Source organism: Ahaetulla prasina, chromosome 2 (assembly GCF_028640845.1).
Source record: "Ahaetulla prasina isolate Xishuangbanna chromosome 2, ASM2864084v1, whole genome shotgun sequence".
In the NCBI taxonomy this organism is placed as follows: domain Eukaryota; kingdom Metazoa; phylum Chordata; class Lepidosauria; order Squamata; family Colubridae; genus Ahaetulla; species Ahaetulla prasina.
The window spans coordinates 88,711,373-88,727,561 of NC_080540.1; the positions used below are offsets into that span (position 1 = coordinate 88,711,373).

The 16,189-nt window shown below is 38.5% G+C and overlaps 1 protein-coding gene across 1 annotated transcript; it reads right to left on the bottom strand.

Moving 5' to 3' along the window:
- Positions 1-646: 646 nt before the first annotated feature.
- GM2A (ganglioside GM2 activator) lies at positions 647-15,736 on the bottom strand. Its single transcript, XM_058165762.1, has 4 exons — positions 15,351-15,736; positions 10,771-10,923; positions 4,713-4,895; positions 647-3,122 (listed from the first exon to the last, which is right to left on the bottom strand). Exons 1-4 carry the CDS (start codon positions 15,465-15,467, stop codon positions 2,952-2,954), a joined length of 624 nt encoding a protein of 207 aa, XP_058021745.1. The 5' UTR covers positions 15,468-15,736; the 3' UTR covers positions 647-2,951.
- Between the last annotated feature and the right edge of the window lie 453 nt (positions 15,737-16,189).

The window sequence follows — 16,189 nt, forward strand, 5'->3', positions numbered from 1 at the left end:
CAATCTGTCAATTAAAATAGAAATACAGGGCATGGTTTGAAGGCAATACAGTCATGTCTAGAATCTTTTTTATAAATGTGATTTAGATACAATTATATGGATGAGAAAAGGAGATCACTGCATTGTCATATGCAAAAACGTAAAGAAACTTTTGTAGCTCTCTGTCGTTTTCCCAGATTTTTACTTGGAAATTTCATGTACTAAAACAAAATTTCAAATTTACTCAAGATTAAGCAACAGAAGTTCTCTAAATATAGTTTGATAGTTACTCCAGCATAAGGTGTGCTGAATTTTTCCTGTTCATACCAAATGACATAACTTTTATTAGCATTAAGGTATTTTATTTATTTATTTATTGTTTCAATTTCTATACTGCCCTTCTCCCAAAGGACTCAGGGCAGTTTACAGCCAGATAAAACAGCAAATACAAAAATTAAAACAAATATTAAAAGACTAATTTGAATTTGGCTGAGAACTTTAAAAATCTAATAAAAAACCCCATTAAAAACTATCAGGCCAGTCCTGCTCGATGGAACAAAAACGTCTTCAACATGGAATATGGAACATATTGTATATAGTGAAGATACAATCAAAAAGCATATTGTGTAGAACAGATGGAAGAACCAAGAATTAGGAAGCCAGAGAATAGAATACAAAACTATTTTAATGGAATGACATTTTAGCCTATCCTTTTAAACTGTGGAATGCCATCAAATTACAGGCAACACCAAAAATTCAATGAAACCTAATACTTGAGAGGCAGATTTCTGTTAATGTTGTTAAAAGCAATAGCATCAAAATATACATTGCACAGAAATGTAGGTGTAGAAGCTAAGCCTCTTATTGTTCAGAGGACAACGTGAAAAAAATCAACAGAATACATCCAAGATTATTCCTTCCAATTGGGAGAAAGATTCTGTAATTTTTAAATCAAGCAATAACTCCTGCCAAGCCTAATTCCTAAACCAGAGCTATAAGGGCAAGGATTCTTTTCTGGATTGTTTGCATGAATGCACCTTAAGCACTAACTAGCATGGTCAGGAGGCAGGGATTATCTGCATTGTACCTAACTGGTTCTGGCTAACTGCAAAAAGCTAAGCTGTTTCAGATCTAATACACTTGGATGGTAGATGTCCAAGGAAACTCCCCAGAACTGGAAAGTAAAACAGAACGCCAGAAAGTTGCAAGGACACACTACTATACTTTTCTATTATTGCTGGAATCAATTACATACCATAGAAACCTTTAGGCAACTATAAGGAGTCAAGTCCATCTCTAGAGCACTTACTTTTTAGTAGTCCAAAATATCTAGAAGACATTCTGAGAGCTTGTATGGTATACCACCTAAGGTGCCAGAGTAGAAATGTTCGCTTAGATGTGAAAACCATCTAGGGAACCTCAATCAAATAATTCCTTCTTGGTCCAAAACAGCTTCTGTCTCTAACAAGCTAGCGATAAGTAGAATCCCTCATCACTCCATGGTGTGTCAGGTTGGTTATAAGAACTGCAGCAAGCCCAATATAAAAGAAGCAGATCTTGCAACAAATGCTCAAAATAACAGCACACCAATGCTTCCTTCCATTAATAAAAAGGCTTATGACGGCTCATTGTTAATACTTCTCAAGTGCTGTGATCAGAAAATGTTTCTAATTTTAACATACTTCACTGAGACAGCAATAATACACTCTAGTTGCATCAGAGAATCACTTGGCAATCATTGTTTGGAGAGTGAATCTTCTGAAACAGGATATTTATTTAAATTATGGCACAATATCACATTTAATTGATGTCTTGAGTTATTTGATTATCTCCTGGGTCACTAATTTGTTCTCCAATTAGACGATCAGTTTTGTTTAATGCATAGGATGTACAATATGTTAGAAAATAATAGTTGGGTTCTAAGACACTTGTTAGTAAGTGGAGCCAGTTGGTTCCTTAGGAACAAGAAAATCTCTCTTCAAACAAGGAGAGAAATGCTCAGTTAGAGGGATATGTGCTGCTTTGCCCAGGAATACCTCTGCAAGCACTTAGTTTTCTTAAAAAGAAGAATTGGTGCATTCTTACATAAAAGTGGAAACTGCTCACTTTTTTAAAAATGCTTCTTTTCATGGTTGCTGTGACTCAACTCCCTAAGAAAACATTAAAGTTTATGAACAAAAGGACAAGGACACACGCTTTTATGCAGTGGATAATGCTAGCTAACAAAATGTACCACTTAAAATAAGAGGGTGTAAATGGAATGAACTGCAAAAAAAATAAATGGGAACAATCCTGATTTTCTCAGTATTTTTCTTAGCTCCCTCATTCGCAAAAACTCATCTCAGGATAAAAAAGACTGGTTGAATTGCACAAGGCATCATTTAGAAACTTTCCATTCCTAAAATATACGTGTGTGTATATATATGTGTGTGTATATTTATTTCTGGTATACTGAAAGAGCCACTCCATATAGGTTCTGTAAAATGTCAGCGAGGTAACCAAATCTAGACTGAAGGAGCATCCACAAAATAGAAAATGTAATTTCTCCAGTTTTTTTGATACCTGGCTCAGATTATCCTGTCATCAGTGCACTTCCACTACTTCATGCCTTGAAGAGGCCTCTATCTACCATTTAAGATTCTGGAATGTAGGGCAATCTAATAAGGGAAATCCTCCAATGAAGTCTTGCAATGCTGGGCCCATTGCACCTGGCAGTGCGTCTGCAACATATGCTTAATCTATGCAGATTCCCATTGCTATAATTTGTAGAACCTGGTCCTTAATGAGTTTTAGATGGGTAGGCATCTTTTTCTAATAAGGAGCATTCTTTCCTTGGATTTTCCAATCAGTGCTCCCAGTAATTAACAAGTGTCACAAAAAACAGTAACTATAACCCTTCCTCTTTAAATGCTGCAAAATAATTCTTCATGTTAGTCATAACAGGACAGAAAAAAGCTGGAAGATGCTAAGACTCAGTGTAGCCTCCGAATCTCTGACTGCAAGGAGAAGGATAGCTTGGTGCAGGACATCTCTTGGTCCCCGTTGCTCAGCACAACTCTCATCTTGTAGTCTCCATTGGTGAGGAAAGAAGGCAAATCCATGTTGGGTATGAAGAATTCAGAGGAAGGAAGGCTGTAGGTACCCTGAAAAGAAGAAAGACAAACCATCCCCTCAGTCTCCATAAGTGGATACACTGCATTTCCCTTTCTATCAGAGTACAGTTTCAGTACCAATAAACCCACACCAAGGATATCTTTTAAAACAGGAACAAAAACGAGGAAACATTTATAGGATTAACTACTGAAATAGCTCTTCAGTAAAAGACTGCTGCAAACTGCTTAAACAAAACTCTGCGCTTGAACATAACACAGGATAGAAAATTTTACTGTTTGCTTGTAAACTGCTATTCAATTTCTAGAAGTGGTTGTGGATAGTCAACCTAGGCAAATCTACAGCCCAAGATGCTGGCTAGCTCCTCTGAGAAAAAGGATAACTACTATGGCAAGGTGGATTGTTAAAACCAGATTTGAAAAAGAATTTGGAAATTAAGACTGGCAGAATAGCGAAGAGCAACAGATTTGGACTGAAATGGGGCAAAATAAAGAGTTCTGGAAAACTTGCACAAGGATTACATTTTTTTTAACAAAAAAGAACAACAATACATAACATACATTGACATAAAACATATTCCTTCTTTACATCAGCTTCGTTTCCTTATTCTTCTCATATTTACATCCTTATTTCCCCTCTCGTTTCGTTTAATTATACTTTTCTTTTTTGTCCCATTCTCTCTTATTTCTTTTTATCTTCTATCTATCCTCCTAACTATTCATTTTCTTTCATACATTGCCATTTTATATACATGTATATATAAATGTTTCACCTTTTTTCATCATTTAGTATTTCTAGTCTCTAGCCAATTCCCTAGTTTTACATTTTCTAGCAATTTTCTGTAATCCAGAATCTTTTTTTTTATTGAAAAAGTTTTAACAAGCAAAAACATTTTTCCCCCTTTTCCCCTCCCCACAAAACCCCTTCCCCTTCCTTCACACACCCACACACCTCCCCGGCTTCCCGGGTCAATCACAAGGTATTGTTATACATAAACCAAACATAGAATAAAATTTTCCCTTCTAATCCAATTAACCTCATCCAAACCTTTTCATTTCCTAACCCCCCCCCCTTATATAAAATAATACTTCCTAATTATTCAAAGGCAATCTGATATTTCTTAATCTGATATCTGTTTTGTAAATATATCTGTTTTGTAAATAGTATAATCCAGAATCTTAAAAGGATTAAGGATTACATTTTGTGGTCTATCTTTCCATAGCAAGAAAATCCCAGGTTCCCCTTTGAAAGATGCCCAGTTCTATTTCCAAGTTAATGCCTTTGTTTTAATGCATCATTATTTTTTAATTGATAAGTTTTCACAGAGATGGACTGCATTACGGGCCACCTGAATGTATTCCTTTTTTTAATCGTAAGGCTGATTACAATTATGTGATTATGTAAATAGTAAAAAAACTCAAAACCTTAGAGCAGATTTGACTATAGCTGAAAATCCTGGCAAGTCTATCATCTACTTCTGGACACCACTGCATTAATGGAGGCACACAATTATTGGAAGTGCACAACTTTACTGTGAGAGGAGTGTAAGGAACTGCTGATGCCCAAAGGATTTTGTTGCTATGTTTCCAAGACTAAGAAACAAAAGGAGGAAGAGTGCTCACCGCTTTGAACGGGCAGTGACATGGAAGGCCGTAACTTTGCAATGGCTGTGGACATGGCTCGCCTGGAGGGGTGAAACTGTCCAGCAGAGCACAAGTATCATCATAGATGCAGCTCCCAATATCATCCACACAAGGTACTTTTATCCATATATCTCCAAGCTTCTTCTCCAGTATGACAACTGCCTGGAAATAGACGCAAGCATTAATATTCTGTCTGAAAATTTCTTCCTGTTATTAATACAAACTGGTATTAACCCACCCACCCATCTGCTCCCAACAGCATGTTGACAGCAAATGAGTTAAAATAACTTGAGAAATCAGTGATTGCACAGTCAATTCTCTGAATGGGTATCACTGTTTAGGCTACTTGCTTGGAAGAAATAAAGTAGTAAGCCTGTTTCATCTTTAAATGCAGAGGGAGGAACTGAATCTGGTCTGACAGCTAAATTCGGGACCCCACCTTACCTGGGAGAAGATAAATATCAGGGAGACACACCTTGAAATAGGTGTAAACCTCAGCCCCAGAAAAGCTCCTTTTCCTTCTACCACTGTCAAGTTTTGGACAAAGGATACCTCACTCTCCCAGCAAGCTCAACTGGGAGATAAAATTGGAAGTTGCCGTTTTACTTTCCTATTCATCTTGGGACAAAGTATGGGAGAAAACCATTTGCGAAACATTACTTAATTATAAAATGCATCACATTAAAAGAGCATGTCATGGACAGGATTTATTCTCCATGAAATCATCCAACATTACAGGAGTTAAAAGGGAGGGCAACAACATCATTCTATAAGGAGTATTAATAAGCAAAACATGCACTCTAATGTTAAGTTATAATCTAATGACCAGATGGGAAACTAATGACAGCCAGATGTAACTTTTACTTTAATTAAGCAAGGCAGCTCTTAGGTTCTCAGATATCATATATATCTGTATCATATATCATATACATCATATATATATGATGTATATATATATATACATCATATATATATTGACCATCAATTGTGTTGTAAATGTTGTACCTTGATGAACGTATCTTTTCTTTTATGTACACTGAGAGCATATGCACCAAGACAAATTCCTTGTGTGTCCAATCACACTTGGCCAATAAAATTCTATTCTATTCTATAAGCCACCACCTGTGAGCAGTAGAGAGCCATACAAATTCTGCAAGGTTCCTCCATGCTCTTCCCATTTATATATCCTTTTTAGTACTGGAAGCTGTTTTCTCCAACCTGGTGTTTAACATGCCAATCCCCCTAACCTTGCCTGGCTAATAGCTGAAACACTATCCTCTAACACAGGGGTGTCAAACTCATAGCCCGTGAGCCAGATGTCTGTCATGCTGGCCACGGCCACACCCGGTATAGTGAAGGGGGGAAAAGTCACGATACATCACATGCCGCCACGATTTTGACACCCCTGTTCTAACGCATCTACAAAGTATCAGCTGATGTCAAAATATAACCTTTTCTTTCCCAGCCATTTATTCCCATCCCTTTTTTCTCTGTGAGTATTCTCTAGAGCAGGGTTGTCAAACTCGTGCCGTCACATGACGGGCCACGAGTTTTACACCCCTGCTCTAGAGCTCCTAAAGGAAATCAACCCCGACTGTCCTTTGGAAGGACAGATACTAAAGCTGAAATTCAAACACTTTGGCCACCAAATAAGAGAAGACTTATTGGAAAGAAAATCCTGACGTTGGGAAAGACGGAAGGCAAAAGGAGAAGGGGACGGCAGAGGATGAGAGAATTAGACTGTGTCATTGACACAATGAACATGAATTTGGGCAAACTCCAGGAGACAGTGCAGGATAGGGCGGCCTGGTGTGCTGTGGTTCAGGAAGCCACAAAGAGTTGGAAACAACTGAATAACAACAACTGTAGAGCACACACAGAAACAAAAGATTTGATGCCATTGCTCTGTGCTGGTCCTCAGAAGAAGAAGAAAGAACACAAAAGCATAGTTTAAAAACACAAAGTGGCCAAGCATGCAAAAAAAAATTTTTTAAAAAATCCCCTAACTAAGCCTCTGGGCTCTGACTGGATTGCCTCCTCCCCACCTAAAAGTTTGATAAGGAATCACATGATAAGTGCTCACAAGGCAGGCCAGCTTGTGTGGTATCAAAGGTCTCGGACGCTTATCCTGTTTGCCATGGTGTTTCTGAGAACAGTTGAAGCACTGCTTTTCTTATGCAAGGGATTCCCTCCCTTCCACTACTCTGAAATAGGCCCCTGAGTTTTCCCACACCATCATCTCTACTCATAAGCAAATAAGCAAATACAATTTACCTATAATTCACTACCAGCATCTCCCAATTCACAGCTGAAGGGAGTTTGCCACATGGGAAGAACTGGTGTGGACTAACTTCTCATAAGGTGTGTGTGTGAGAGAAAGAATTATTGAGTCACTCTGGCCATGACCTTACCCTGCTTTGTCTCTGCAGAGGTTAGCTGCCATTGGGGTTTGCTAAGATGCTACTATATCCCAGAAATTTAAATACAGCAAAGGGATAGTGACTTTGTGGTTTGCAACATCCACCAAGCATAATATCTAGTTGGGCTAAATGGGAAACCATCACACTATGAAAACATTGGCAGGGCATTGGCTGAATGTCTTTGGATTTTTCTGCTGTTAGCTAGAGGAAGTACTAACACACTCATCTTTTTCCAGCTTTCTGAGTGTGGCTGTATCTGAAGACATCAGCAAACTGGCTTCCAACAACTTCTGAGTAGCTGGCAATTGAAATGAAATGCTCTTGAGGAACATGCCAGAAGGAAATATATTTCCGCAAGGAGAGATGAGGGTTTGATTGTCCCCGAGTATTATAATTCAACTCAAATCTTTATTGTCAGGGCACAACATATGTGCAATGAGCTTGGTTGATCTCCCTCAGTGCACGCCCCCAACACAATACAACTCACAGTGAAGACAGAAAATCCCTAACCCAATAAATCATATTAACAAAACACCCAGTCCTATTGCACCAGTGTGAACATATTACACATTGCACCAGCCCTGCAGTTCATCATACTGCATGGTTTTTAATAATCAACCTAATAAATACTTTCTGGATTACCAAGTTACACTTTTCCAAATTTTGCAATATAGTATTTCTCTCTCTCAAAAAAAAGGATTAAAAATCTCTCTTTTGGCTCAAAGACATACAGGAATGTTTGTGGAAACTATACAAATTTTTATGAGAATTTTCACAGTTTTGTGTTCTTAAGGTGCAAAGTGATGTGAAAATTGGACAGAACGGATTTGGGCATGCAGTCCCTGCAAAACTGCCACGGTCAGGGAGCAAACGGCATCCCTGGACAAAATCTTTCTGCAGAATTGGAGAAATCCAGCATGGGTTACAGCACCCAAATAAATGAATGGAATGAAATTATCAGAGGCAACATACTGAATTTCTCATTATGGATTTTCTACTTATGGTCCATTTTCACAAGACTCTACGTGGCCTCTAACATTTTAAACTAGATCCAACTTCTCCGAGTTTCCTATTGAAAGGTATTAAGCTTACTTTGTTTTCCAATGGGTAATTTTTCAGGCATTACTATCAAGACCAATGTACTCTTGCATAAATATTAAAAGAACATGTAGGCCTAAACTCAAGAAAAATGCATGTCCTATGTCCAAGCACATGCTGTCTGGCCACATATGAGCAATATCTCCTTCCCTCACTTTCTTTAAAAAAAAAAAAAAAAGCTTGGAGCAAAATGTAGACCATTCAGGTTTGAAAACAACCTTGAACATGTAAACGTAGATACATCAACGTTTTCTATTTAGAAACAAACCTCAGTTTGCCATTTTGAGTCAACTACAATTCAAGCTAATGAACAAACCATAGCATTATATCTGAAAGGATTCCATGTTTAAAACTATCCTGTGATTCTACAGCAGGAAAAGCCAGTGGCCTATCAGTTGATTTGAGCTGAAGTCCATGTAAGGGTTGCAACACTAAGTTGGTCGGCAACCATCCTGGAGATTACCCAAGAACACAAATTCCTACTCCTTCTTTTGATAGATTTTCATTCTATTTCATCTGATATCCCTATCTCAGTGTCTGAAATCCAGAACAGGAAAAACAGCACTAGATCTAAAAAACAAATGGTGCTAGAATGAACACAGCTATGAGAACTAGTTATAGAACAATCAAGAAACCAGTAAGACAGGAAAAGACTTGAGAACATGAAAAAGTAATAAGAAAACAGGATACAACACCTGAGCTAAACCACAACCCACATTTTCAGGCCTGGGGCTCAAAAGGCTCATATATAAATAATTTTTCAAGTTTTGCATACAACCAGGTCGGTTTTATCAGTACAATCAATAAACACAAGGCAGTTTTCCTTATATTACTCTGTGGGTGTTATCTGCAGCCTTTAGAGTCTTTGAAGGCTGACATCATTCTGGATATTAAATTATTCTATGTCTCCTGATTTTATCATTATCCCTTAGAAATATGGCTGAGGCTAGACCATGGCATGGATAAGTACAGGTAGTCCTCAACTTAGACCAGTTCATTTAGTGACTATTCAAAGTTACGACGCCACTGAAAAAAGTGACTTCCGACATATTTCACACTTATGACCCGTTGCAGCATCCTCATGGTCACCTGATTTACATTTGGATGCTTGGCAACTGATTCATATTTATGACGGTTGCAGAGTCCCATGTGATCCCCTTTTGTGACCTTCTAACAAGCAGTGAAGTCCATGGGGAAGCCAAATTCACTTAACAAATGTGTTTGTTAAGCGAATCATGTTACTAATTTAACACCTGCCATGACTCACTTAACAAATGTGGCAAGAAAAGTCATAAAATGAGGCAAAACTCACTTAACAAATTTCTCACTTAGCAACATAAATTCTGGGCTCAATTGAGGTCATAAGTCAAGGACTACCTGTAGTTGCTTAATAGGAGAATATAAGCTGGAATCCACTTTTATTTTTTAAATGCTTTATATGGCTACCTAACTCCCACATACCTTACATAGGGTAAAAATGTATAAACCAAAACAGCCAATAACACTACACACTATATGCTGAAACAAGCAGTATCACAATACAACATAAGGGGTGTGTGTGTCAAAACCACACATATTCCAACAACGTTACAGGCCATTCAATGCTATGAGTTGGTTCAAGAAGTTTCTTCAACTTTAATCACTTTAGGACATGTGGACTTCAACTCCCAGAATTCCACAGCCAGCATAGGGAGTTGAAGTTCATACTATTAAAGTGGCCAAAGTTGAAAAACACTGTCCTAAAACATATTCAAATACCCTTTCCTTGTTCTATTTGGAGGATGGCCAATTTTTTAGTCACAAGGAACTGAAAATACGAAGTGGGGAAATTATGCAAAATGGAGGGCTAATATTTTCCGTATTAGGGGAGTTTTATTTTGTGTTATTCTGTTTCATTTTTTAATGGTGTCAGACCTATTTTAGGGCATATAGCTTCCCTGCGTTTTCTGATTTAACATGGCTGGAAAGTGCAGCACCACTTTTCAAATAATTACACTGCTATAATCTGGCAAGGAGCGCTGGGCCTACAGACTATTCATTCCTAATCTACTGGAAGAAATATCTTTCTATGACAACGATTAGGAGGCAAAAAGGTTTAAGTAAGAGGCAGCACTAAGATGATTGTGAGTTATCTTGGAAGTCTGCCAGGGTTGATGCTATGATGCGGCATCAGCTGAGAATCACAGAGCTGGTGAGTGGACTGGAAAATTGAAAAGAAAAAAAACCCAGAAGGCAGCTTTCTATTAGGTTCCAAGAAAACTACATGGATTCAGTCATCAGGATTTGAACATTACTCAAAGATGCCTTTATCTAGGAAAGAAAGAACAACGAGGGAGCTGAAAAAATTGGGGCTATTGATGTCCAAGTTGAGCTGCCACAAAAATAAAACAGTATGCACTCTTATCTCAGGCCTGGTTTACAGTTAAAGACACCAAATAAATATGTTTGTTTTAACAAATGTACTACTATCAGAGATACAAGTGACAATGTTTGGTTTAGTTCCATCACCTTTCACCTACCTTTAGAGGAGCAGAGAGGACTATAGTGCTGGCCCCTGATGCAGTAACTGTCACATCTCCAGGGACAGCAATTGGATCAGGACTTACAGACAGACTCTTAATCATTGCAGGTTCTGATGGAGGGCCACAGTTTTCCCACGCAAAGTTTTGTACCTAAATGTGTGAAGAAAGACCAGATTTAAAATTGTGCATTAAGTTTGACAGGATGACCTTCCCCAATCTGGTTGGGAAACTCTGGCTAAATTGGCAATGCAGCCCAAATACATCTGGAAAATCCCAACATAAGGAAAACTGTTATGTTTTCCTTAACGGGATAAATATTAGTTACAAAACTTGAAATGCATAATTTAATGAAGGGAAAAAGGGAGAGAGGTTGAAATATCCCTTTGTGCCTGTCTTAACACCTCCTAACCTATTTTCAGTTGACCTAATTGCAGATTTCCTTCCTTTTTATTCGATAAGATCTGTACTTACGTGATAAATCTGTATTTTCTAGACTTTCTCTGAAGGCTCCTGTGATCCACCGCACTTTTAAATCTAAACATCAGAATGCTATTTTCCAAGATTTCTGGACTAAGCTACTGCCAAACATGTAATTAGTTATCTCTGCGTTTTTAATATGGAAGACCATTAGATCATGTGAAACTCTCTGTTTGCATCTAGAAAAGGTACAAAAAAAGATGGACACTAGAGAAGCCATCGAAGTCCTATACCTCCTTATGGAAATGGAGGGTCCGGCCCACCTAGTCCTTCAGGATTGGCAAGTACTTTCAATTTTTAATGAGAAGTACTTTCTGTGTAGGAGTTTTCTATTGTTTGGGGAAAGCCTTCAAGAAACTGGTTAGACAGGATGACTCTCCTTAGCTCCAATTGGTAAAATCTCAGTTGAAAACCACTTTTAACACAGAAGCAAAGCACTACAATCTGCAACTATTTCATCACAGAGTACTTCAGGTCTGTACACGTTGGACTGAGTATGTAACAGTCATGACACACCTCAGACCTTCATGGGGATCACTGTGTCCCTTGCTTAACAAGGTGCTATTGGGTAAGTCTAAATTTACACAGATCTTTAAAAAAGAGAAGAGCCTTGAAAATTAGGGCTACAGTTTAATTATTAAGCTTCTTATTTAACGAACACAGCATTCTTGTGCAAAGACATTTTCTGAAAGTGTTGCAAAACCTCTGCTTCAGGTAGTCAGGTGTAAGCTATGGCACACTGGTAATACGTTATTTACAAAGTACCAATAAAGGAGAATATTTCAGGGCTGAAATGAGGGGCCCTTGATGTTCTGAGCTTGATTGCCTTTATGCATTTTATTTACCCAAACTAGGTAACATCAACAGTGCTAGTAAAGAGTAGAATTTGCTCTCAGTTTATATTCTAGTGGCTTCAAGACCACTTCCATTAACAAGCAAACCATTAGAATATAAACTGAGAGCAAACCCTGCTTACTAGCACTGATGATGTTACCTAGTTTGGGTAATGAAATATCTGCATAAAAACAACACAAGCTCCGAGAGCACCAAGAACCCCTTATTTAGAATGTAGTGTTTTATAAGTAACATTAGAGATGATTCTGAAAGCAATCTTACTAGATTCCAAGCTAGGAATCAGTTTTGAAAAAAAGAGATATTCAGGCCCATGCACTGATCGATCAATCAGCAGCCCCTCAAAAAGCAGAACTGCATATCCAAAAAGAATGACTATCTGATATATCCCACATCCTAGAATTGTACCAGAAATTCATAATGCATATGGGAAATTATGTTTGCATGCTATGTCGTGCATTAAGTTTTGTAAAATGACAAAAAACAACAGCTGTTCGTCTGAAATGAGATGGTGGACATATTCCTATTGTCCAGTTGCTCTGCCTCCAGAACCAATCAGCAATCATTTCTAGAAAAACAGGAACATCACTTTGTTCAAGCAGAGAAGGGTTTTCCAGCTACTGTTTCTCAAGATAATATTTTCCCCTTTATCCTCTTTGAATGCCCCTGTTCTGTTTTGGCTGGTATGGTTTACTTCCTCACAAACTATTTCCAGAAGTCCAATGGCTACTTCACACAGGAATAACCCTGAATTGCATCAATCGTTACCTTGATCTTATTATCTTTTAGAGTGATTTTTATCAGTAATACTATATAATAATGGTAGTACTACTTGCATTATAAATAGAAGACTTCCAGTTTGAAATCTGGCAAACATTTCTATTACTATTCCCCCCTCCCCCCCCAATAATCTCTCTAGTTTTCCTTAAGGGTTGTTTTGTTTAAAAAAAATCAATCCCACATTTCATCATTCCCCCAGTCATTTGAAATTAAAGGGTTACAACTACTCTGAGTTTCCCCACTCTGAAGGGATCTGGAGGAATGATGAAATATGATACTCAGAAAAATAGTCCATTTAAAAAAGAATTTCCTGAGTTTTGACCCAGCAACCTTCTATTATCAAGGCATATGTTACAATCACAGCACATTGTAATGTTACTCATAAAAATAGCTATAAAAACCAACACTTCAGTAGGAAAAGCATTATTTTAAAATTGGATACATGTGCATTTTGAACTTTAATGCTGAGTCCTCACCCCACAATATAGCGCAAAGGTTCTTTTCAAAAGGCAACTGGACTTTCTTAGTTTTTTCCTTAAAAACATTTCACTTCTCATCCAAGAATGCTTCTTCGGTTCTTCAGAAACATTTTCAAGGCAAAAAACTAAGGAAGTCCAGTTGCCTTTTGAAAAGCACCTTCGGAACAACCATGGCCTGGATGATTGAGAATCTCCATAGACACATTCCCCCCCCATAAGACTCATCCCTATCTAGGGAAGTAATTGGGATTTTCCTGGAACAGAAATGAGGAGGGGGCAGCAGCAGCTGGGCCATTGTCCAATGGGAGGATGTGGTAGCAACAGCCAATTGACTAAGTGTACTTCACAAGCAGAATGTCCCCTGAGCTACCCCACAGGTGCCCATATACAGTTAGGTGAAATCTGGAAAGCTGCTGGTAGTGTATGTATACAATCCTAGGCTGAATGACTTAATGCTCCAGTTCAGTTTACAGCAGAATCTTACATACTACATAGAGCCAATATTACAAACTTACTCATCACTTACTCCTAACAAGTTCATTGAACTACTTTGGATTGTCCCTTTCCTGAAGGCCAGCAATATTTAATAACCATAGCCTTATTTTTTTAATATTTTTAAAAGTCCTATTATTATACTAGTTAGGTATTGCTTATTTTTTATATTCATTTTGTTGCCCTATGTTCTGTATTTAATATAGCCTTCCCTGAGATACTGAGGTAATAGCCAGGTCAAACATATTTACATTAATAAATATTTACCTTGTTGCTACTTTAAATGAAATCGGATGAATAGGAACTCAGCAAACCATAATTCCATATATTTTGTGTGAGAAACACTATTCAAATTTGCATTCAAGTACAAAGCCTTGAGCATTGAGATACCATCTATATATACTATCAAAGGGGGTGAGTGATATAATTATAATTATTATAACCCACTGCTGTTTGCTCTGTTCAAATCTATATGACCAAGTATACTATCAGAAGTTGTTTCCTTAGCCTGGATCTAAATACACAATTATATAGAAATTATTTCTCCTCCCATTTAGATGAGATCTTGAGAGTTCCACTAATTATGCTTGGAGTACATTCCTATTAATTTCTAACAGGAAGATTTATATTAATAGAGAAGGGCTTTAATACACCTAAAATTCACATTCCATTGGTGGCAATAATTAACAACATCACATGCATAGTCATTAGGACTGCCTGAAAAGCATAACATTAAATTTCTGCTAACAACAACAAAAAGTAATCAGAAGTGGGCTCCTGATAATAGCCTCACTGTTTGAAACCCATTGTTGTTTGTTTTCCAACAAGATTGACAAGCCGACATATTACCTCTTAACATAATACTACTCTTGTAGTATTAAATCCTTCAGAACTACCCCAGATTTCCAAAATGAGCGTATAAAATTATAAGAAGTCACATAGCCCATTCCGTCACACACACACCCAGCTCAAAAATAGTTCCTGACTTAATTTTTCACACAAATAGTCTGAAGAAGAGAGCTAGGAAAAAATACAAAAGCTGCAAGGTACAAGGTATACATTTTGTGCATAATAATTAACATTTTTGAAGTGGGCAAGTGGCATACCTGCAATTCCCCGTCAGTTCTAGCAAGGAGATTACTGGTAGGTTGAAGAAGGAAGGTTTCCACTAGCGCAGGGGTCTCCAACCTTGGCAACTTTAAGCCTGGAGGACTTCAACTCCCAGAACCCCCCAGCCAGCAAAGCTGGCTGGGGAATTCTGGGAGTTGAAGTCCTCCAGGCTTAAAGTTGCCAAGGTTGCACTAGCGTGTTATTGCAATATAGCTTCATGCGTGAGTGCAGATCAGCCGCCACTCATCTCTTTTACCTCTGTCAAAATAATAAAAATGCATTTCCCCGGGAAGCCCCCACTATTCTTTCGCATTCAAGGATCAGCCGCAACTATTCCTCCCCTCCTTCCACCCAAAAGCGAAGCCATTTACCACTGCTGCCTGTTACCTTGCTCAGGGACCAGGCAATGTCCGGCGCGACAAAGCGTTGTTGTTGGGGTCCCCCATGGACAGCTGCCAACAGCTGGAGAGCACCGACGGTCAGCCAGAGCGCCAAAGCCTGCATTTCTCGGATCAGAATTTCGGCTAAAAATCAGGAAGAATTGCAGCTCACAAGTGCAAGAGAGAGATCGAGCTCTCTCGCAGGATCGCTTTAAGAAGCCCCAGGGAGCAAAAAGGTGCAAGCTCAGCTTCTCTGGGAGGAAAACTTCCCAAGAGTCCAGAGCCCTCCAAAGCCTCGGGGCTTTTGGTTTGTTTTTTATTTAAACTGGCCTCTTGTCCTCTCCCCCTGCATCAGAGATACCCCGCCTCCTTCCTCCACCAGATCTCTTGACGGAGAAAACGTGACTTATTTCGCAAGCTCCGAGACCGGAAAAGGAGCTCTGTTCATGTTCCGATGCGAGGGAAAGGGCTCTGACCTCTGCTGGTACGGAAGGTGTATCGCCCCGAGGCAATTCGGGTGCGGTAACTTTACAGAAGTGGCCGAAATTGTGGAAAACTTTTGGGAGAAGTGTATTTTCTAAAACTAGCTAATAAAACCACTTTTTTTTTTGCAGTAGTACCATAAAGTTGTAGGAATTTAGCACCCACCCCCCTCCTAGAAGAATGAAATATTTTAGAAAATATTTTAAAAGGCAGAATATATTTCCCTGGATAAGAAATGGAGAAACATGTTTTAAAGACAAAGCAGCTTCCTGACTCCCCCCCACCTTTGTCAATGGGCCATTAAAGCCTCAGCCAAGCTCACTCATTTCCCCCCACCTTTGTCAATGGGTCAGAGGTAGAAAC

Coding starts and splice junctions, on each gene's coding strand:
- GM2A (XM_058165762.1), bottom strand. CDS start 15,467: ATGCAGGCTTTGGCGCTCTGGCTGACCGTCGGTGCTCTCCAGCTGTTG. Junction 10,924..15,350: donor TTGCCTGGTCCCTGAGCAAG/GTAACAGGCAGC, acceptor TCACACATTTAG/GTACAAAACTTTGCGTGGGA. Junction 4,896..10,770: donor TCCTCTCTGCTCCTCTAAAG/GTAGGTGAAAGG, acceptor GTCTATTTCCAG/GCAGTTGTCATACTGGAGAA.